The sequence below is a fragment of the Aulonocara sp. 'chitande type north' Nkhata Bay genome, linkage group LG3, assembly GCF_057382095.1.
Source record: "Aulonocara sp. 'chitande type north' Nkhata Bay isolate Kocher_YH1m ecotype deep benthic linkage group LG3, A_spYH_male_GT1.1, whole genome shotgun sequence".
Taxonomy (NCBI): Eukaryota; Metazoa; Chordata; class Actinopteri; order Cichliformes; family Cichlidae; genus Aulonocara; species Aulonocara sp. 'chitande type north' Nkhata Bay.
In genome coordinates, this window is record NC_141346.1 from 76,081,412 (window position 1) to 76,106,046 (window position 24,635).

The 24,635-nt window shown below is 42.6% G+C and overlaps 1 protein-coding gene across 1 annotated transcript in view; it reads right to left on the reverse strand.

The window, feature by feature from the left end:
* Nucleotides 1–24,635, reverse strand: part of LOC147337049 (protein NLRC3-like) — a 646,813-nt gene that overhangs the window by 400,501 nt on the left and 221,677 nt on the right. The window contains exon 8 of the mRNA XM_086287137.1: nucleotides 6,585–6,758. Within this exon, the coding sequence (XP_086143263.1) occupies nucleotides 6,585–6,758 (174 nt within the window). The remainder of the gene's footprint in view (nucleotides 1–6,584; nucleotides 6,759–24,635) is intronic.

The following is a 24,635-nucleotide window of genomic DNA, read 5'->3' on the forward strand; positions in this document are numbered from 1 at the left end:
GCTGCCATTATTAACTAATACTACGTTGACGTGAATTAGCATTATGCGCTACTGCTAATACTGTTTTCTCTTACTTATTAAAAATGATAGTAGCTAATACTAATACTCTTTTCCGTTGGGTAACAACAAAGTGAGGAATTAATGCTAAGTTGGCTGCTTTTAGCGGCTTATTCTAATTAGGGGTGAATAATTATTAGCAGCAAATGCTAATACCGTTTTCTCTTTCCTTATAACAATATGAGCAGTTAATGCTAATTTGATGTAAATTAGCATTATATTAGTGAGGAGTTAATGCTAAGTAGGCTGCCATTAGCAGCTAAAGGTAATTTGAGGTGAATAAGCACTAGTAGCTAATGCCAATACCCTTTTCTCTTGTGTTATAATGATGTGAAACGTTAATATTGTTCTCAAACAACAGAATGAGATGAAATATTGATTCTAACAGGGCCCATAAACAGCATTAGCTTAGCAGCATTAGCTTATCAGAGTCTCCATCATGGTCACACAAATCCTTAGCGGAGCAAAGTGGCCTACTTAGCAATAGCTGCTGTAGAAAGCAAAGGGAAAACAGTATTAGCATTAGCTGCTAAATGTGCACTTGAGAACAAATCTATTGTGAATTCAGCCGTGAATGTAGTGTTTCCAGTAAGCTTCCATTTCCAAATGTTAGCTGCTCCTGTCTGCCTCTTTGTCACACACACAGACTGAAATGATTCACAGCCTTGTTTCATCCTTCTGTCAGTGTCACTGACTGTCACTGTGACTGTGGACATACAGCATGGGAAACACACACATGGCTGATACTTGTATCTAAAGTTACAAAATGTTGTCTCTGTCCAAATATTACCTAACTGTAAGTCTACTTTTAATGAAACTCTCAACATGACTTATCAGTTATCATTAATGTTCCTGCAAACAGACTCCTTGAAGACCCCCTACATAAATATCCATGTACTATCCAGCTAGACTAGTGTGTCTGTCCCTGAAAATATTCCTGCATGTGTGATTGTTCATGTCTCATCTGCAGGAAACAAACAGGAAGTGAGTGAAAGACACAGGAAATGATTCCAGCTCTTCCTCCTATATCAGACATTCTCTCCATACCTGAGAGTGTCCAGTCTCCAGCCTGGATCCTTCAGTCCAGCCGACAGAAGCTTCATTCCTGAGGGACCTGGATGATTGTAGCTCAGGTCCAGCTCTCTCAGATGGGAGGGGTTGGAGGTCAGAGCTGAGGCCAGAGAAGTACAGCCTTCCTCTGTGATCAGACAGCCTGACAGACTGCAGACACACAAAACAACAATCCATCTGTTATCCATCTCTATAGCAGCATAACTAAGTGATGGTTCAGGGTCACCTGATCCAGCTCTAACTATAAGTTTTATCAAAAAGGAAAGTTTGAAGCTGATCGTCAAAGTAGAGAGGGTGTCTGTCTCCTGAACTCAAACTGGGAGCTGCTTCCACACCCAGTCCAACATAGCCAGGCTTTCTTTGCTGCTTTGACAAAACCTCAAATCCCAGTCAGAGATGGTGAGCATCATCACAGTGATGATCATTTCTCTGTTAACCCAGGCTTTCTGCTTCAGGATCTGTGCACGCTCACAGAACAAGGAGACCTTTAAACATCATTTCACTAAATGGATGGACTGAGCTCAGCCTACAGATGAACTGGATAAATAAAGATTTGACCTCAGTGTGCTCAGTGTTCCTGTCTATTCCTAACATATTCCTAACATGATAGCTGCACTTTAGAGCTCTAAAACTGGAACTGACACATATTTAAACTCCACATGTTACTCAGTACATTCAGTTCTGACACTCGCCCACAGTCCAACAAAGGAAACATGGAGATCACATCAGTTTGTCACCAAAGTCTAATTATTCCAGAGGGCAGTGTTGATACAACTAAAGTTATTTTTAAGCAAAGTTGAGTTTTTTATTGTCGCAGTACTTCATGTCTGAAGTATCACTTAAATGCATTACACGCTGTTGATGGCAGCAAACAAACCACCCAAACAAACAGAGGTGGGAGGCTTGGGCAGACTACGTAGGATCAGCTTGTGGGAGGAGTCAGGATAAAACCAAAGAAAGACAAGCTAACAAACACCACAGTGAAGTGAGTAGCTACAAACTGCAGGCCGATTAGTGTTGTTGAAGAAGTCGGTCTGAGGAACGTTCTTAGGATCAACAAATGACGGCATGTATGAGCCTCAAGACGCACCATCACAAGAAGAACACATGAGCTGTAGAAAAAGGAGAGACTACGAAAGCCACGGCGTTACAACGTGCACCAGCTGTTGGTCTCTCTGGAGACTACTGGGCGTGGCTGGGTAACCATGGTTACTTGGGAGTTACAGTACATGATATTAATGAAGAGTGGGAGCTGCGTTCTATAGCAAACAATTTGTTATGAGGTAATCAGCTGATCTTAGTTTAACCGGAAGCCCTTCACAATAATTGCAATGCCTTTATTTTGTACAACTACCATCAGTTCGTCTGTACTGATGGTAACTTAAAGTCACACTAATGTCGTTTAGTTTCTATAGTTTATGTAGTGGAAGTATACTACAGTACCCTGATCACTGATAGGACAGATTTATGTAGATATACACCTTTGTGTTTAACATTACTGCATTATAGTACTGTGATCTTTGTCCTTATATATGGCTATATTAGCTATACTGATGTACGTACATATAACTGGATATGTAACTTATCTATTCATCTTATTTGTCATGTATTTGTATTGTGTACTTCCTTTTTGTAAGAAACCACACACATGATCACAGCCGCAAGAATCAATCAGTGAAAGAAAAAAGTGTCTCAAACCAAACCTTAAGCTCTTTATTCCACATGCTGGGATCATTTGGCCTTCAGTGGTGTTCTGGCTGACACACCGGAGTGACCAGAGTGCTAAAGAGTGAATCGGACACACCAGTGTCATCTCTGATATCTCCACTACATTTAATCGTCCTTCAGCTTGTGGCTGCCGTTAGCTGGTCTGCTAGTTAGCTGATTTGCTATTTAGCCGGTGTGCTAGTTAGCTGGTGTGCTAGTTAGCCGGTTCGCTAGTCAGCTGGTGTGCTGACCAGCGAACCAGTAGGTTACAAGATGAGCTTGTCTGTCTGATGAGCCAGCTCTCTCTGTCTTGGTCATTTTGTCCTTGGGCAAAACCTAACCTACCACTACAACTGTAGCTTACCTCCACCAGTGTGTGAATGTGAGAGTGAATGAATACAGGGAGTGCAGAATTATTAGGCAAATGAGTATTTTGTCCACATCATCCTCTTCATGCATGTTGTCTTACTCCAAGCTGTATAGGCTCGAAAGCCTACTACCAATTAAGCATATTAGGTGATGTGCATCTCTGTAATGAGAAGGGGTGTGGTCTAATGACATCAACACCCTATATCAGGTGTGCATAATTATTAGGTAACGTCCTTTCCTTTGGCAAAATGGGTCAAAAGAAGGACTTGACAGGCTCAGAAAAGTCAAAAACAGTGAGATATCTTGCAGAGGGATGCAGCAGTCTCAAAATTGCAAAGCTTCTGAAGCGTGATCATCGAACAATCAAGCGTTTCATTCAAAATAGTCAACAGGGTCGCAAGAAGCGTGTGGAAAAACCAAGGCACAAAATAACTGCCCATGAACTGAGAAAAGTCAAGCGTGCAGCTGCCAAGATGCCACTTGCCACCAGTTTGGCCATATTTTGGAGCTGCAACATCACTGGAGTGCCCAAGAGCACAAGGTGTGCAATACTCAGAGACATGGCCAAGGTAAGAAAGGCTGAAAGACGACCACCACTGAACAAGACACACAAGCTGAAACGTCAAGACTGGGCCAAGAAATATCTCAAGACTGGTTTTTCTAAGGTTTTATGGACTGATGAAATGAGAGTGAGTCTTGATGGGCCAGATGGATGGGCCCGTGGCTGGATTGGTAAAGGGCAGAGAGCTCCAGTCCGACGCCAGCAAGGTGGAGGTGGAGTACTGGTTTGGGCTGGTATCATCAAAGATGAGCTTGTGGGGCCTTTTCGGGTTGAGGATGGAGTCAAGCTCAACTCCCAGTCCTACTGCCAGTTTCTGGAAGACACCTTCTTCAAGCAGTGGTACAGGAAGAAGTCTGCATCCTTCAAGAAAAACATGATTTTCATGCAGGACAATGCTCCATCACACGCGTCCAAGTACTCCACAGCGTGGCTGGCAAGAAAGGGTATAAAAGAAGAGAAACTAATGACATGGCCTCCTTGTTCACCTGATCTGAACCCCATTGAGAACCTGTGGTCCATCATCAAATGTGAGATTTACAAGGAGGGAAAACAGTACACCTCTCTGAACAGTGTCTGGGAGGCTGTGGTTGCTGCTGCACGCAATGTTGATGGTGAACAGATCAAAACACTGACAGAATCCATGGATGGCAGGCTTTTGAGTGTCCTTGCAAAGAAAGGTGGCTATATTGGTCGCTGATTTGTTTTTGTTTTGTTTTTGAATGTCAGAAATGTATATTTGTGAATGTGGAGATGTTATATTGGTGTCACTGGTAAAAATAAATAAATGAAATGGGTATATATTTGTTTTTTGTTAAGTTGCCTAATAATTCTGCACAGTAATAGTCACCTGCACACACAGATATCCCCCTAAAATAGCTAAAACTAAAAACAAACTAAAAACTACTTCCAAAAACATTCAGCTTTGATATTAATGAGTTTTTTGGGTTCATTGAGAACATGGTTGTTGTTCAATAATAAAATTATTCCTCAAAAATACAACTTGCCTAATAATTCTGCACTCCCTGTAGTGGGATTGTAAAGGGTCTTTGAGGGTCTCGAAAAGCGCTATATAAATGCAATCCATTATTATTATTAAGAGCATCTTTAGGCCTGACTGTGCTCATCCTTCCTCCAACCTCTCCTTACCAAAGATAACAACTACATCAGTATTAGCTCAATAACAATTTCTGCAATTCAATTGTGGACATTCATTTTTAAACCTTGTGTAAAACGATAAAACCTCAAAGTCTGAGCATTATTCTTTGTGCAAACAGCTCTTGCAGGTTCCCCCGGACTTAGGTTATTTTTATTATTTAATTACTTTCCTTTAAGCAGCTGTTCAGGCTACTAAACTCATCCCAGAAATAACAAGTGACACCATTAATAGTAGAGGTGGGAATCACCATACAACTCGCGATACGATATTATCACAATACTTAACGCACGATACGATATTATTGCGATTTTTTAAAATATTTTGCGATATTTAAATTCTGCACATAAAGGTAAACTTTATCAATATTCATTTTATCTAATATCAAAGTCTCACACTCAGTCTTTCTCTCATTTCAGTCAGTTTTATTGTTGACAAACTGAACGGTTTGTATTACAGTCTAGTCCAACTTAACTGAATGCAACCATCTGGTACAATTATAGCTATTCTGAACTATGCAATTTATGAAAACTATGCAGCCCCTTCAGCAACTGAAGAATTTGAAAGTAAATTTTAAAAAAAATATAATTTTACATTAAATAAAAAAGTTTCAAACTTAATTAAAATTAAACATGTCTTAAATTAAAATAAGTAAACTGTCATGTTTATTGCTGCCAAAAAAAAAGTTAAACACATTTGGACAGTGAAGGAATGTCAGGATTGTTGCTCAGAAAAAGGATCAACATGCTCTGAAGTCAACATGCTCTGACTCCAGAGCATGTTGACTTCAGAGAAAAAATTGTTTGTAACAAAATATCGATTTCTGCTGTCCCTGTATCGATACATTATTAGCAAACAAAATATCACGATACTACACAGTATCGATTTTTTCCCCCACCCCTAATTAATAGTGGAGCTAACTTTAACAGGTGAAACTGATTTGACCTATAAGGCTACTGCAGTTACTTCTTATCAGGTTTAGTAGGGAAGACATCTGGATGAGGTAGTTAGTAGTATGTAGTTAGTACCGGGCGACTCCCCTCCCCCACATCGGCACCAGAACCCTGTATTATCTACAGGGTAAGACTGCCTGTTTTATCAAACTATGGCCATTACTACTGTGATCATTTGCAGCCCAGTGTGCCGCTCTCTCTGCTGGGATGAACCACTGGAGCTCACCCAGTCATCCCTTTCTTTCTCTCAAGAAGAAGTGAAATAAATGTATTTATTATGTTACGAGTCTAATATTCTTTAAATCAAACTGTAATGAATAAATCAAGCAAGAAGATTTGGTGGCTCCACGTGTTGTAGAAGAAAAGATAAACATCTCATTTTGAGAAATCAGCCTTTAAAATTAAGTACTGTGAATAAAAAACAAACAGCGAGCCAATCAGCAGTCGCCAATATCCTCCTAATTTCATTCACAAAGAAATCAAATATATATATTATGGGCCCAAAGGAGCCTAAATCTTTAAATTAGGCAGTGCATGAAGTATTTTTTTAAATAAACAGAGACATGACTATAACAACTTTTAGTAATTCAGAGTCCAATTATCCACTCAAATGTAAATAAAAGTTCACTTGACAGCTGTAAAAGTTACCTGTTTATACAATAATATAAATCACATTTCAAATGATCATCTGTGGAAAAGTTTGAATCCTGACCTGAGAGTTTCCACTGCACACTGTGAACTCTTTAGTCCAGCGGACAGAAGCTTCACTCCTGAATCCTGCAGGTCAGAGTTACTCAGGTCCAGCTCTCTCAGACTGGAGGACTGGGAGCTGAGGACTGAGCACAGAGCTTCACAGCTTCTCTCTGACAGGTTACAGCCACTCAGTCTGAAAAATAAAAGACAATCTATAAAACAAGTACTCATGTAGAGTTTGTTAATACATTTCACAACATTAAATGTTGACTTTCTATTTTTAAAGGAAACAAACATACTAAGATACAACATCATATGGATGAACTTTAATTAAGAATTCTAAAAACAAACTGTTCCCTGATCTGACCTCACAGTATTCAGTTTACAGTTTAAACGTTGTAGTCCAGCAGACAGAAGCTTCACTCCTGAATCCTGCAGCTTTCTGATACTCAGGTCCAGCTCTGTCAGACTAGAGGACTGCGAGCTGAGAACTGAGGACAGAGCTTCACAGTTTTCCTCTGAGAGTTCACAGATGTTAAGTCTGAAGATAAAAACATGAATAAAGATTGTTGTTAAAGTGTAATCAAGGTGCAATAGCTTATTGTCTTGTGCTGAGCAGGTTAGTAAAACTTCTGTTTAACTTTGAAATGAATAAAAATGCTATGAAACAAGGATAACTGGATAAAGACATAAACAAAAACAAACATCAAACACATAAACAAACAGAACTAAACATAATACAAATTGATCTGACCTCAGAACATTCAGTTTGGCATGTGGACTCTCCACTGCAGCAGACAGAAGCTTTACTGCTGAAGCCTTCAGGCTGTTGGTACTCAGGTCCAGCTCTCTCAGACTACAGGACTGGGAGCTGACCACTGACAACAAATTTTCACAGCCTTTCTCTGAGACGTTACAGCTGCTCAGTCTGTGAGAGAAAGGGAAAAAACCACAACAAAAAAAACAAAGAATATGTGATCAAATTAAATTTGTTTATATGTTGAACCCTTTTTTAAAAAAATTTATTTAAACCTATGAGACTATGAGTGCTACCAGTCCAGTGCACATGATTGGTACCTTGATGGTACCTAGCTCAGGGGTACCACAAGGTAACTATTCGGTGGATTCGACCCCTGACCTTATGATCATGGGGCGACCACTCTGCCTACTGAGCTAATAATTCTGTGTACACTGTCATACAATATTAACTAAAACAATTATTTTAGAAAATTTTAGTAATTCAATAATCATGCTCATTACCTGTGTATTGTGAATAACACTGGATTTTAAACACTAGCTGTATAAAACTCTTCCTGTTAAAGGTGTGTATAAAGGAGATGAGCTGAAATGCAGACTTCATGGAGAATATTTGCTGTCAGCATATATCAAAGACAAAGCAGAGATCCATCCAGTCTCTTCCACTAAGCCCACAGAGGGACAGACAACCACTCTCACTCACACCTGCATGAAGTTTAGATCACCAGGTAACCTAACTGCATGTCTGTGGACAGTGGGAAGAAACTGTAGAGGACCCAGAGTGAACCCACTGTAATTCTGTGATAACACTGGTTATGGAAGCCTTACAGTTACATATGGTTACTGACAAGAAACACGACCTTAGAGGCAATTTCAGTAATGAAGACCGAGTTTCTCCCTCCATACAGGATGAAAACATGACAGCACAGCAGAGATTTATATTTAAAAAGGGAGGGTGTGCACTGAAAGTGAGATACAAACTTGAGCTTAAATTATGAACATCAGAAAAAGATGTAGGTGAAGTCTGGCAGGTGAAGTTTGTGCTTTAGAATAAAACAACCAAACTCCTGGAGTTGGAGACAAATGAACAAGCTGAGGATAATAAACCTGTCAGAGGGGCTGAAGCATCAGAGCTCATGTTCTTATAGGCTGGGTCTGGATTGTCCTTTGATAAGAGTTACAGAACAAAGTGTGTTTTAGAAATGCTGGAGTGAAACATTAAAACTACCATATATTTACCGAGTGACTGATGATCATTTAATTTACTATTTTAAAAAAATGTTACAGTGCTCTTTGAACTCAGCATTTCTGATTTATTTCCCATGATTTTAACAATGAAGCGATGACAACATGTTTACTCACAGAGCTTTGTTGGAGGCTTTGACAACTGGCAGCAGCCTCAGAAGAGCCTCCTCTGAAGCAGAGTATTTCTTGAAGTCAAACTCATCCAGATCTTCTTCTGATGACAGTAAGATGAAGGTCAGAGCTGAGCACTGAGCAGGAGACAGTTTACCTGTGGAGAGACTTCCTGAAGTCCTGTATTGTTGGATCTCCTCCACTAGAGAACGATCATTCAGTTCATTCAGACAGTGGATCAGATTGATGCTTTTCTCTGCAGACAGATCCTCACTGAGCTTCTCCTTGATGTACTGGACTGTTGCTAGAGTGATTCCTGAGTTACTTCCTGTCTGTGTCATCAGGGCTCGTAGGAGAGTCTGATTGGTCTGCAGTGAAAGACCCAGGAGGAAGCGGAGGAACAAGTCCAGGTGTCCATTTGGACTCTGTAAGGCCTTGTTCACAGCACTCTGGTAGAAGTGTTTCTTTGCAGAATCTCCTGTTTCAGACTTCTTGGATGTTGTTTGTTGTTGTTCCAGCAGATTGAGTCCAGAGTTGATGAAGGTCAGATGGACATGAAGAGCAGCCAGAAACTCCTGAACACTCAGATGGATGAAGCAGAACACCTTGTCCTGGTACAGTCCGCTCTCCTCTTTAAAGATCTGTGTGAACACTCCTGAGTACACTGAGGCTGCTCTGATATCGATGCCACACTCTGTCAGGTCTGATTCATAGAAGATCAGGTTTCCTTTCTGCAGCTGATCAAAAGCCAGTTTTCCCAGTGACTCCATCATCTTCCTGCTCTCTGGACTCCAGTGTGGATCTGTCTCAGCTCCTCCATCATACTTGACCTTCTTCACTTTGGCCTGAACCACCAGGAAGTGGATGTACATCTCAGTCAGGGTGTTGGGCAGCTGTCCTCCCTCTCTGGTTTCCAGCACATCCTCCAGAACTGTAGCAGTGATCCAGCAGAAGACTGGGATGTGACACATGATGTGGAGGCTTCGTGATGTCTTGATGTGGGAGATGATGCTGCTGGCCTGCTCCTCATCTCTGAATCTCTTCCTGAAGTACTCCTCCTTCTGTGGGTCAGTGAACCCTCTGACCTCTATCACCATGCCAACACAGTCAGGAGGGATCTGATTGGCTGCGGCAGGTCGTGTGGTTATCCAGAGGCGAGCAGAGGGAAGCAGTTTCCCCCTGATGAGGTTTATCAGCAGCACATCCACTGAGGTGGACTTTCTAGGGTCAGTTAGGATTGTAGTTTTGTGGAAGTCCAGAGGAAGTCGACACTCATCCAGACCATCAAAGATGAACACAACCTGGAAGTCTTCAAAGCTGCAGATTCCTGCTTCTTTGGTTTCAGTAAAGAAGTGATGAACAAGTCCCACCAAGCTGAACTTTTCCTCTTTCAGCACATTCAGCTCTCTGAAAGTGAATGGAAATATGAACTGGATGTCCTGGTTGGCTTTGTCTTCAGCCCAGTCCAGGCTGTATTTCTGTGTTAAGACTGTTTTCCCAATGCCAGCCACTCCCTTTGTCAGCACTGTTCTGATTGGTTCATCTCTTCCAGGTGAGGCTTTAAAGATGTCTTCTTGTCTGATGGTTGTTTCTGGTCTGTCTGGTTTCCTGGATGCTGTTTCAATCTGTCTGACCTCATGTTCATCATTGACCTCTGCAGTCCCTCCCTCTGTGATGTAGAGCTCTGTGTAGATCTGATTCAGGAGGGTTGGGTTTCCTGCTTTAGCGATGCCCTCAAACACACACTGGAACTTCTCCTTCAGCTTAGACTTAAGGTTACGATGACAAACAGCAGCTGGAAGTTCTGAATAATAATAATAAAAATACAACTTTAACAATCATATTTTACAAAATGCTGATGACAATTTCTGACCCACTGAGAAATGACTGAACACACTGGTGTCACAAGTGTCATTTATCCAGCAGCTTAAATCTTTAGATAAATCCTCTTACGTCTCTGCAGACGGTCAGCCAGCTCCTCCTGCTTCATTCTCCTCAGGAAGTCCACTGTGATCTTCACAAATGCCTCTCTGCTGTTTCTCCTCTGCTCATCATCCTCCCTCTGAAACTCCAAGCACTGGCGCTTATTTGGATTCAGAGCCTTCTGGATCTTCTTCAGCTCGTTCTTCACAAAAGTGATGATGTTGTCCTCCAGCAGCTGGAACATAATATTTATGAATGACCCACCACTCTGAACTTTAGTCCACACAACATCCACTTCTTTACCATCAAGGGGCATATCATCCACGAACTCTTTACCAATTATAGGTTTGACTTTATCTGATTAACTGAGACTTTGTCCACAACTCCACGATCCCAAAACGTTGATGCTGTTCATATGAATGCAGCGATTTCAGTGGGAGAAACATTTCACTGGTGTTCAGAGCTGAACTACCAACAGGTTGATGATCAAAGCCAGAAACTTGGAGATGTTTCAGGTGACTGAGTTGATCGTACAGACAACTGGTCTTAAAGGTTCACTCTGTTTACGCATACAGATCAGTATTTAAGGTTTGACTCTCATCATCCACTGGGGAACAAACTGGGCGTCATCAGGACGCTACAACACAGAACAAACACCATCCCCACAGACACAGCAGCCAGCGAAGCAGAAGAACTTCACATCAAGAAGGTCCTGAGTAAATGTGAACGCTGGTTTGAGGGCGGAGTCAAGGAGGCCATTTATGTGAAAAGGAAAGACCATCTCTGAATGGAGGAGGGGCCTAAGGGTACATTTGTCACCATCTTACAATGCTGTGATTGCAGCCATTCCCCAGCTCTCTGTGAACTGGACTCATGAACATTGATCAACAACCATTGATCAATGGTCCTGACAATATGCGTACCAATGATCAATGAACTGACCTCCCAGCCCATTGTTCCTTCAGTGGGCTGGTTTCAGTCATACAAATGTCCTGTTTATGAGATTGAAACCTGCAGTCAGCTGAGACTGAAGAAGTCACCTGATGATGATGAAACGTTTCTCCCACTGAAAACATCCAGATGAACAGAATCAAGCTTTTTGGGATTTACGTACCTGGATGATTGAGCATCAAGACACAACTCTGTGACTTTTCTCAGATGAATAAATCCTCTCCTCCAGCTTTGTTTACATCTACCAGCCCTGTGGTGCTGCCCAGGGAAATAATCTATGTGAGAGGTGGAAAGTCATACAGGTGTCTGCTCCTGCCTTCAGTTATTTTATCTACTGTGTGTCAACTGGCTGAACCTCCTCCAACTGTCTACTGTCTCCCTAAACTCAACAATGACTTAGTGATCTATCCATTCTCTGACCAAAGACATCCTGCTGCAGGAGGTTAACATAGCAGCCAATGATGATCCCACTCACTGTGAACAACACATTTGGACCTGATTTGCTGCTCTGGTTTACACGTGAACTTCCACTGCTGCTGTCACCAACTTGAGAGGCTCTACAGAAAAACTGGACTTGTCCATAAAAATCATAAACTACATTACAAGGACAGCATTGCTCAATCAACTCTAATTACTACTGACATGTTATCTCTTCTGACTACGGTACAGACACTCAAACTTGCTGCTTTCAGTGAGAAGTCAAATGTCTGAATATGAGCTGGAAGCTGCTGAGAGTCCTCCTCCTTCCCGTGGGGTTTACTTTCTCTACTACTTTCACTATAAACACGCCCCTTTCATGCACCTGCAGAGGGCCACCAGCAGATGGAGCTGTCTTAAACAAATCCACTTGGATAGTTAGCTGTAGATGACTTTATCAGTATGATTGTAGGACTTTGAGTTATTCTTTAGATTTATTTAAACTCTTATATTGTGCACAAGTGTTGAGCGACCCATAATTTCTCTGTACTTTTCATAAGAGCAGCCAGACTTTCAGCTAGTTTTTCTTTGCTCTGCAGGTTTATGAAGGTGTGTCAAAGTTGTTCTTTGGACATTAGCTGCTTATTAAATCATTTTCAGTCCTCGTACAGAAACACTCTTCAAGCTAAATCCAAGTGTGTTAGACCAGAGTTAACCTGATAGATATGTGTGGGTGTGTAACTCTTAGAAGCTGATTGGCTGCTTTTTATGGGGGCTGGGTCTTTGGAAAGTGTTTTAGTAACACACCCTGAACTGCACACTTTAACAAACAACATGAGATTTTAACAGTAATGTAAAACTCATGTGATTCACTGTTATTAAGCACAAACACATCTATGGCCCTGTTTCCATTAGTAGCTGCTCAGATCGACTCACCACAGGTCGCCACGACTGGACTGGATCCACTGGTTTCCATTACAGTTGAGGACCACCTAATGTGGTCGTCTCAATACAGCCGAGTGTCAGCTCACATCATTAGTAAGTGCTAATGCTGCTAATTTCCATCATATTTGTCATTTATTGCTCAAAGTTATTGAAGAAACAGTTATTCAGCTTCATTCCCACTGATCTCGACTACAAACTGTTTCACTTTGGTTTCTGTTTAAAGCCTCGATGTTTAAAACGTTTCCCTGTGATCACATTTGCACCGTCTGATTTCAAAGTTTGTTTCTTTTGGTCATTTAGTCCACAGAGTCCTTGGTGTTCTGAAAGGGACCTATAAATAAATGCATTATTATTATTAATAATAAAGTAGTTGTTGTACATGTACAGACCATAAATATGGAGTCCAGCTGTGTTTGATGCTGCTGGGCAGACTGACCACTGGGAACCTCTGAGCTCTGCTGGTCCACTCTGTGGAGGAACCATGAAGGATTAGATCAACACAGGATAAAGATCCAGGAGTTTCTGCTCAAATAACTTCATCTGAATCAAGTCTGTCAAGTTTTAAACTCTCAGATTGTGAACATATCAGTAATTTTCAGTCTGTTTTCATGGACGTCCTTTCAGTGGTGATGTCAGGGATGATTTTGAAGAAGCTCATCAAACTGAACCATCAGCAGATCACTGCTCCAAAACCAGAACATGATCCGAGTCTCCCTCCACCACCAGAACACCAGCTTTACTAACGTGGTAGATCAGTGTAGTACAGATCAATAACTGATGAGTCATTTGATCAAAATCACTGAGTGCTTCACGTCTGACCCTCTGATGCTTCTGTAGACATTTTGCATATTTAATGAATGTCTGACAGTTTTACATTCATTCTATGAACACAGTGGAAATGTTGTGTTATAGTCTCCATGTTGTTTCCAGCATCATAAATTCTTAAGTTCAGAAAATTAGATTCTTTCTTCACAGCTGAAAAACAACAACATTTATTCTCTATTGAAATCTGCATCGTCCACTCCAAAGGTCACAATCTGAAGGTAACATCTGGTTTTGTTCCCTGTGGTTAACTCTGAGCATCAGTATGGTGGGATTTATCCACTACATCCACACCACTGTGGTTCAGTGTTGTCCTGATGGAGTAACAGCAGCCAGTATGATCCAGGCTTTAGCTGCTGGGTCTCTGTGTGACCTCTCAGACTGTTTAACAGATCAGACACAAAGAGAATCAGAGCAGCTCTGTTCTTTAAAGACAAACATGAACCCACTCAGGTCACACTTTCCCCACAGATATGAGCATCACTGTCCTCAAACAGCAAATGACCAAGTCGAACATTTGGATCTTTTCTCTTTCATTGTTTTCTTTTTAATGAATCTTTGTAACAATCTGAGGATGTTTCAGGTCATATTTATCCAGGAAACACAAACATGTAAAGGAGTCATCACAGCTCTCTGACCTCGTTGCTCCAGGTTCACCACTGAAGTCTGGAGGGAAATCTTTGGACCCGTCACTCCTCACAGACGGACAGCTGGACCCTGCAGACTGTGACCTCTGACCTCTGCAGACACAAACATGATTAAGATAAGATAAGATAGAACTTTATTAATCCCTCGGGTGGGTTCCTCTGGGAAATTCGATTTCCAAAAAAGCACAGCACCGACAGAAGTTACAGAGTTATACACACACACACATATATATAAATACAGAGACAATATAAATAAAATATACGAAGGGGATAAATAGAATAAATAGGAATAAAAATAAAAATACAAGTGAATTGCACATTTCAAGTATTGAGTCTATTGCACCGTTGACTATTTACAAAAGTATTGCACAAAAGGTATTGCACAGTGAGGTGAAGAGGCACTACAGCTTAGTTGTTCCCCCCTCCTTTGTCCTCCTGTTTCCCCTCCCTCTCCCCTCCAGAGAGGAGTTAAACAGTCTGATGGCGTGTGGGACAAAGGAGTTTTTAAGTCTGTTAGTTCTTGTCTTTGGGAGAAGCAACCTGTCACTGAACAGACTCTTCTGGTTGTTAATGGCCGTGTGCAGAGGATGCCCAGCATTGTTCATAATGTCCATCAGTTTCTTTAATGTCCTTTTCTCTGCCACTGTCACCAGAGTGTCCAGCTTCATGCCGACCACAGAGCTAGCCCTCCTGATCAGTTTCTCCAGCCTGCATGAGTCCTTCTTTGCTGTGCTGCTCCCCCAGCACACCACAGCATAGAAAAGTACTCCAGCAACCACCGACTGGTAAAACATCCTCAGGAGCTTCCTGCAGATGTTAAAAGACCTCAGCCTCCTGAGGAAGTACAGTCGGCTTTGGGCTTTTTTATACAGGTGCTCTGTGTTGCATGACCAGTCCAGTTTATTGTCCACCCACAGCCCGAGGTACTTGCACTTGTTGACCACCTCCACCTCCTCCCCCTCTATCTGAACCGGCAGTGGACCTGCTCTAGACCTCCCGAAGTCCACAACCAGTTCCTTAGTCTTTGAGGTGTTGAGTTGCAGGTGGTTTGTGTGACTCCATGCGACAAAGTTCCTCACCAGACTTCTGTACTCCTCTTCCTGATCATCCCAGATACACCCCATGATGGCTGTGTCGTCTGCAAACTTCTGAATGTGGCATAATTCAGAGTTGTAGCAGAAGTCAGAGGTGTACAGGGTGAAGAGAAGAGGGGACAGCACAGTTCCCTGTGGTGCTCCTGTGCTGCTGACCACTGTGTCAGACGTGATGTCCTTCAGCCTGACGTACTGTGGTCTGTCGGTGAGGTAGTCGGAGATCCAAGCCACCAGGCAGGGGTCCACCTCCATCCTGTTCAGTTTTTCTTGAAGCATACAGGGCCGGATGGTATTAAAGGCACTGGAAAAGTCAAGAAACAGGATCCTGACCGTGCCTTTTCCCCCATCCAGGTGTGAGTGGGCTCTGTGTAGGAGGTACAGGATGGCATCCTCCACTCCGACACCCGCCTTGTATGCAAACTGTAGTGGGTCCTGGGCATGTTGTACCTGTGGTCGGAGGAGGTTGAGGAAGAGCCGCTCTAGAGTCTTCATAAGATGTGACGTCAGTGCCACCGGTCGGAAGTCATTCAGCTCATTGGGCCGGTTCTTTTTGGGGACCGGGACGATGCAGGATGTCTTCCATAGGGCGGGCACTCTCCCCAGTCGCAGACTGAGGTTGAAGACTCGTTGTAGCGGCTCCCCAAGTTCAGCAGCACACGCCTGATTGAAGCAGCTGTGATCACACAGACTGCAGATAATGCAGCTGTTTCCTGTCAGTAACATCCTCTTAGATTAGAGTTCAGCTTTTTACAGGAAAACTGGACAAAACTGATTTTTGTTACAAACTCATTTTCATTTCCTCTCAGCTCACAAACACAGTCAGACAATCAACCAGAGTCAACACTGATTATAATGTCAGTGCAGAATTATTTCTGTTACTCAGTGAGTTCAGCTCTCTGACCTCGTTGCTCCAGGTTCACCACTGAAGTTTGGATTTTCTTCTTTGGACCGGTCACTCCTCACAGACGGACAGCTGGACCCTGCAGACTCTGCTCTGTCCTCCTCTTCCTCCATCATCATCTTCAGTCAGTCTGAGAGGTAAACCACAAACACTCAGTGAGTTCACATTAACAGGAGGAACTGAGTTACAGTCGCTGACCTCTGACCTGTCATGTGACCATGAAACCAGGTCAATATGTCTGTAGGTTCAGTCATCCAGGTCATGTGATCTAAGGAGCTTGGAGAGAAAAGAGACGTCTTTAAGTTTCTGGAAGACGTTTCATCAGAGAAGCTTCTTCAGCTCTAAAACCAAACGGTGGAGAGTCCCAGATATTTAAACCTGAGAGGGAAAGAAAGCATGTCGCTGACCCACCACTGATGTTATTTCAAGGAGGAAACTGAGAGCCTTTGCACCAGGAGCACAAACATCAGCTCCAGCAATGATCCACTGATGTGTTTTTATTCCATGTATGAATGTTGTTATTGACAGAGATGACGTTTGTGTGTCAGTGATGCAGTGACTGTTGTTGTTACCTGTACAGGCTGGTTAGACTCTATGAAACAGATCATACAGATCTCTGCATGTTAGAAGAGACTATTAAAGGTCATGAATGAGACAAAGGCAGGGAGGCGTCCTTTACAGCTAAACAGCAGAGTGAGAGAACAGCCAGCACCTCTACATTTATCACATTATACAGCACATGTATGATACTGACAGGGATGAGAAGAATTTAGTGATTCTGATCCCATCATTGATATTACTTATTGATTCTCAGTAGCTCTGCTCTGACAGTCACCACCATCACTGAGCAGCATATCAAAGACATTTGTGCACATTAACTGCATGTTGTGGCTCAAATGTTTGTGCATGTTGGAGGCATTTCCTCTTTGTTGTGATCAGTGTTGGTCATTACTCAAAACAGTCATTATTACACATATTACACAGAACACTTTAATTAAAAGTAATGGAGTACGTTACTTCATTACTCCTCATAACATTACTTTGATGTTACTGTGTAAAATGAACAAATGAGCATGTAACAACATAAAGCTGAGGTACAGCCCCACACACCAACACAGATCCTGATGAGGTCACGTGATGTTTCTCTGAGTGTTTATGAACACAAATCAAAGATGAAACAGCACAAAGACACTTCAAAGTGATTCTACTGTAGAAACATGAACAGGTAGAAACCTGCAGCCTGACTGCTCATCACTTTGTTACCTGTTCAAGTTCAGCAGCAGCAGCTCACTTTATCACGGTGCTGGTCTGGGGTCAGTGTTTACTCAGCTTTAACTAGTGATGTGACGTTCTGTATCGAGGCTTCGAAGCGTGTGTCGAGTAATGGAGGGGGCGTTTCCGCGAAGCGCGAATCGAGGCTTGCTTCATTTATGGGAGGAGCTGAAAATGATGACGTCCGAAGCCTCGCTGCCCGGCTGTACCACGTGACTGGTTCAGGAAGCGGTTCGAACTTTGCCGCGAGCTATGACAGCGATATAAACCCCTCAGACAAAATGTGGGCGTTTGATGGAGAGTTGCGGTTAGTGAGAGTTAGAGACAGTTTAGAAAAAAAAAAATCGCCTACGACCTGCCACAGTGGAGAAACTGTTTCTTTTTAATAAAAACCAATGATGTGTCCCCTAAACACTAATCACTGTCCTTGCCTCAATGTTACAAAAGCACAACCACTGTCCACACCTCACCTCACAGTATATGATCATTTCCATTTTAGGCATTTCCAAATAATCATGTTCCATACTGCCACTATAAATATACACAGTACACTGCATCACTACAATATACATGTTTTACACACTCCTTTTGTTGTTGACATTTACAGGCTGTGTGCAAAAAGGCCACACTCTTCAAATTCATGCCAACTAATATTTTTACATCCAGTAGGTGTCCTACTAGAGCAAATGAAGCTTCAAGAAGCTTCGCGTTGGGGTGAACCAATTGGATGAAAAGCTTCAGTGCTTCATGAGGCTTCATCTGCCCATCACTAGCTTTAACCTCACTCTGGGTTCTTGGCTAGCCTAGCTTTAGCTTAGCGTTAGCATGCTGTGTGCTAGCTTAGCGTCAGAGCTCTGCAGGTGTCTCGTGTGTAAATATTAATCACAGTGACAGCAAAGGAGGTAAAGGGCTGTGACGTCATCACGTACGCTGCGTCCTCTGTGGGCTCTGAGTGAACTCAAAGTACAAACTACAAGTACACAAACACGAACGTAGCTCAGAGTGGCGGACACACTCGGCCTCGTTGGTCCAGCTGTGAGTCCGTTACCGTGAACTATGGAGCGGCAGATTTATGCTGAACTAAGCTGCACACAGCTGATGTTAGCCAGGAAACATTACACACTGACTTTAATGGAGAGACCGGAAATACAAACACACACAGTTTGTTGTGTGAAGAAATCAAACACGAGCTGAACAAACAGTAAAGTTCCTAAAGACAAACTGTTAAAGGAGGAAACAAAGCAAACTTACAGTTTCTTCACACACCAACAACAAGCTCCACTCCACACCTGGACACTAAACACGGACACACAGGTGAGCTGCTTCCTGGAAGGAGGCGGGGCTCCACCTGAAACTCAGCACAGGTGGGAGGGGCTCAGCTCTGTGTGTGCTGATGTGTTAACTTTAAAAATATGCCGTCTGACTGCTCAGACTGAGTCAGAGTAAAGTTCACATGCTGACGTGTGGAGACATGAAACCTTGTTGTAGCTGCAGGTGTGAACACACTGATCCCAGATCAGCTCTGCTGTATTTGTAACATGAACATTTCTGCTGCAAAGCTTCAAATGTTCAGCATGTTTCTCTGTTTCCAGTCTATAGATCCAGTCACACTTTCTACCTTCACCTGTGCAGTAAAGACTGAGAGCAGAGCTGAAACCAAGCGTCCAATCAGTGAGCAGCATCAACACCTGAGCTTCATTCAGACTCTGTTATTGAAGATGTTGTTGGTACAAAGTTCATCTGCTGCTCACATGAATCCATGAAAGATTTATTTCACTGAATGTTTCTTCAAAGCTCATTTCAACCTGTTGAAGTCATGAATGAAAGTGCAGACTGAGAGTGGATCACATGATGTTTGAGGTGTGTCATGTGACATGTTCAGTATTGTCACACATGTCTAGATTGTCCCTGATATCATAACTGCTCAAACACTGATGATTATATTTGAAGAATTATTCCTGATGGCAGCAAAGTTTGAATGGAGCTCTCTGTCTGTGCTGATTTGTCGCCCTCTGGAGGTCAAAGCACAAACTGCATGATGTCACTGTAACCACCACAGTGACAGGAAGTGTTTTTATGACTGAAACACTGAAATGATGCTAACGGCTGTCGTTAGGCTCACTGACAGCAGTGCTGATGTGTTCATGTCAAACACTGGCTCAGGTCAGACTCCTTCATCCTTCTCCAGCGTGAGGCCACCCTCAGACCCACAGGAGCTCTGACCTTTGACCTCCTGACCCTAACCATTTTAGTCTTGTTGCATCTTTAAATGCAAATCCTGTGAAATGGTCAGGGGCGGCTCTAGAGAAATTTTCTTAGGGTGGCAAAATCAAAGCCTTTTCCCCCCAAACACATATGCAGGTGGTTACATGTGGTTAAAATGATTCAAATGCAGTAAGTATGCACGTTTTTCATATAAATATAGTCTATAACTTAATTATTGTCTGTACCCACATGATTACACACTTTAGTTACATGAAACATGTGAGTTTTGATGTTATGTACTGTACAGCCTGTATATTAAATACATATGTAGCCCAATAAGTATAAACTCCAGAAAGCTACACAACATGGGGCGCTTCATTTACAAACACAAGTCTAACTTAAGTTTCACTGTTTTTGTTAGAAAACAGTCACATTGTTGCAGCTTAAATGACACAAAATGTCAGAAATCTGCACTGTCATGAACAAACATGTAAACCTCATTTTTCATGATTTGTTGGATTCACCCTCTGAGGTCTGAAACACAACCGGACATTTGTGACTCCTTTGAGTTTACGTTTGTATTTCACCCTCAGATTGTTTCATTTTATTTTTTCCTCCTCTTGCTTTGTTTGGTATCTTTTCAGCTCAACTGAATTTAGTTGTTTTTTCACTGACATACTGCATTAGTATTACTATTACTATTAATGTAACTATTACTGATCTGAAATCACACAAAGAACCTAAAATCCTAGCAGTATTTTTTACTGTAAAAAAACCACAGACGTGTTGGGTAAATGTTTATAACTTGAAATGCAAATATAAATTGTACATTTTGTAAACAGGTACAACTATTTATCTAAAAATGCAGCCAATACACCTGCTGTTTTTTCATTTTCTACAACCATTTAAAATAGCACTCACCTTCCTTCATTTCCACAGTGTAACATCCACCCACCTGTGTAAAATCAGAAATTCCCATGGTGTTGTTCAAAATGTGCTCTGGCACAATCATAAGCATCGCTTGCTACTGAAAACAACAAGAAAGCCGTCCTGCTATGGGCTGAACCATTTGTTAATGTGGAGGGGGGGACACTATGGAATATATCCAGTTCTAGCATTTATATTCACTGCTGACTGTAACTACGCTCAAACTGTTAAACTTATTTTAATAAACAACACTGTCATATGCAAAACTGGGGTGGCACTTGGGGTGGCAAGGGATCATTTTAGGGTGGCACTTGCCACCCCATGCCACCCTTCTAGATCCGCCCCTGCTGATGAAGCCAACAGGTTCGCTTCATTTGCAAAAAGCAGATATGAGTTTCTGAGGCCACAGTCTTCTGTGGCAGAAGGGGAATCAGGGGAAGCCCTGGAGGAGTCCACCACCCACCAGAAACAGGTCTGAGCTCTCACTGCAGTTGTAAAGGGGCTACACAGCCCACATGAGGCTGAGGGATGCAGCCTTCTGTCAGACTGTCACTAACACAGAGAAACACCCGTGTACACTCATACTCATGGGCACATACACCAATCAACCTAACCCCACTAACTGCTCGTCTTTGGACTGTGGGAGCCAGAGAACCCAGAGAGGACCCAGACATGGGGAGAGCATGCAAACAGCTTAGATGTTGGATTTGAACCCAGAACCTTCTTGCTGTCAGGAAACAGTGCCAACCACTTTTCCACTGTGCTGCCTGTTTGACTCTGATACACCCATTTTTGAGCTCTTAAAAACAGCCCTCCACACAACAGGGACAAACCATAAAGGACTTTGTGGCTTGTAGCAACCAAAGAAAGTTTAAGGTGCAAAATAAAGAGGTTGAAAGGAAAGTAATAAAGGAAACATGTAATTATAACAGTAATATTGGCTGTGTATCACGTGTGGCATGTCATTGTGGGGCTGGCCTCTGTTGGGATTGAGAATATGTGATGGCGGGGGCAGGGTTGGTTACTGGGGTTTATCCTGATCTCCTGTTTAGTGGAACTGTGCTCCTTTGAATCCACAGCACTAACCTGGCACACACACATAAAATGCATCATTGCTACAGAGCACAGCAGGACTCATTATGAGTGGTGGGGCAGGCTGGATGGTGTTGAGGAGTCGTATCGCAGTGACATTGGCTCCCCTGCTTCACTCTCTCCTGCCCCACTAATGCAACTCACTAATCCCTCTGTCCCCTTTAGGTGGGGCTCACGCCGACAAGATAAAATAAGCTGCAGGACTGGTGGGTGGGGGCTGTGCTGTCAGCCCCCCTGGGTCTGCTCCTCTGTGATCCTCAGTGGGCCAGTATGCCTCTCCTGGTAGCTCCATGGGGGATGGTGTGGTGGGTTGGTGGGTGCCATGGCGACTATGTGCGGACTTCACATTTTTGTCTGCTGTGACAGCTCCTTGATCTGGGCGGGGCCAGTGGGGTGTGGGTAGGTCCTTTGTGGGGCTTTGGACGTTGCCTGAATATTGTCAGGCAGCTGGGTGCTGTGCCTCGACCCTTTCTTCCTTTGCATTTGTGGTTTGGTGCCATAAATGCACAACATAGAAGAGCCACCTCGACGGGACAACACTCAGCGGTTCATCTGTCTCTCTTCCACAGCATGTCTTTATCCTGTCTTCCTTCTCTCACCTCAACCAATCACAGCAGATGGCCCCGCCCCTCCCTGAGCCTGGTTCTGCTGGAGGTTTCTTCCTGTTAAAAGGGAGTTTTTTCTTCCCACTGTCGCCAAAGTGCTGCTCATAGGGGGTCATATTGTTGGGTTTTTCTCTGTATGTATTATTGTACGAGCTACCTTACAGTATAAAGCACCTTGAGACGACTGCTGTTGTGATTTGGTGCTGTGTAAATAAAACTGAATTGAATTAAGAAACAACTCTTAGATTCCTCACATGATTCTCCTGTATTCCTACGGGACGCCAAGGTAATATAACATGGAAGTGTGTCGCAGTGCCTGGTGGCCACATGTTACCCATAAACTGTCAACCTGACCGTACTGTAGCTACGTCCAAAGACTAGTTAAAGATTAAAGCTTTTTGGGGGGTTAAATCTGACATAAATAAAGAAAGAATAACATTAAAGTCGATTCTTTTGATCACTGTAGTTCTACTTTGAGGATATGACGTGTAAAAACCCTCAGTTGTGGCTGGTGGATCTCACATTCCTGGTCTTTGTAATTCCAGTTCAATGAAGCCTCATTTTCACCTTTTTCCAGATAAATTTTCCCAACTGTTCTAATGTCCATGCTGTGGCATTGTCCCATCATTTGTATTTCCTGTTAATGGATTTTTAATATGGTCTGGGAAATTACTATATATGAGTAACTTCCTGTTGTATTGCAGCTTAAGGCCATTGTCACTGAAATAAAGCCCGAGTTGTAATAGTTTGCATCCAGAACGAGGAAAAGGAAGAAACCCAAACACTGCTCAGTGGATGAGTCCGTCCTGGAATAAATACCAGGACAAAACTAAAAAGAAGAGCTTGTTTCCTCGAAGCAACAACAGAAAGCTCTTTGTCTCTACAGATGTTTCTGGGAAACACGTTAACAATATTTAAACATTTGTTCTTAATAAACGTTTTTACTTAATGATGCTTTATGATATTTCTATCTGACCTAATGCAGCAGCGTATCCACATGAACTCTGCAGTGTTTCTACCCAGAGGCCACCGTGGTCCTTCTTTACTAATGCTGAGGGTTTTCTCCCAGCCGTGATAGCCTTTGACAGGTAAACTGAGTCATTCCAGCCCAGTGCAAAAATAACCTCCCTGTCTGCTCTTAACTTCACGCATCGATGCTAAAACGTTGCATAACTGAACCTGCAGACTGTGATCCTGTAGCTGTCGAGGAGAGGGCTTGATGCCGTCCATCTTCTGCTCAATTAACAACGCCTGCAACCTTTTGAGCCTTGGTCCTGCTACAGTCACAAATATAACATCATCACTCTTTATTTGATCCACTACACTGCTGTCATTTCTCTGTTATGGCCCCACAAGGTCACTGAATCAACCCCACAGCATCACGTACAAGTTTTCAAAGCGGTGTTCTAATCTGCTTCGAGTTTTCATCATTTTAGCCAGCCCCTCCGATCTTCTCCAGGTAAACACTACAAAGAAAGAGTTCAGTCTGAATGAAACATCTTGTGCATGTCACACGATACAGCATCCACAGCAGTATACACTGCAAACAGCAGAAGCTCTTCCTTCTTAGCCTTCGGTCCAGCAGTGATGACCTCCTCCTGCTTTTGGTTCAGATCACCTTTCTCCTGAAAATCTGAGCTGGGCTTGACAAACCCTCAGCTCAGCGTGATATAAAGGTAGCTCTTCTAGTGTATTTGCCATCTCCTGAGCTCTCATTGTTACCATCTCACATTCTTCTCCAATCCATGGTTAGGGTGCTGCTCATAGGGGGTCATATGATTGTTGGGTTTGTCTCTGTATCTATGAAGCGCCTTGAGGCGACTTTTGTTGTGATTTGGCGCTATATAAATAAAATGGAATTGAATTTTCAGGGTCAAAGTTCAGAGGAAAGTTTGTTCAGCAAATGAATGACAATAAATCATACATGTTTGCTGATTCACAGGTTAACAGCCTGGAGGAACAGGGCTGTGTCGTTCCTGTGATGCGATTCAGCTTTATTTCAGCCACTCAACAAAACAACATTATATTATATTTAATATATATTAAATATGTGCCAACTGATTCAGTACGTTTCATGTAGAAATATCTGTGGCAACTTTTTGTTGCAGCAATGATCTCAAAACACGGGGGGGGGGGGGGGGGGGGCGAAGATGAATG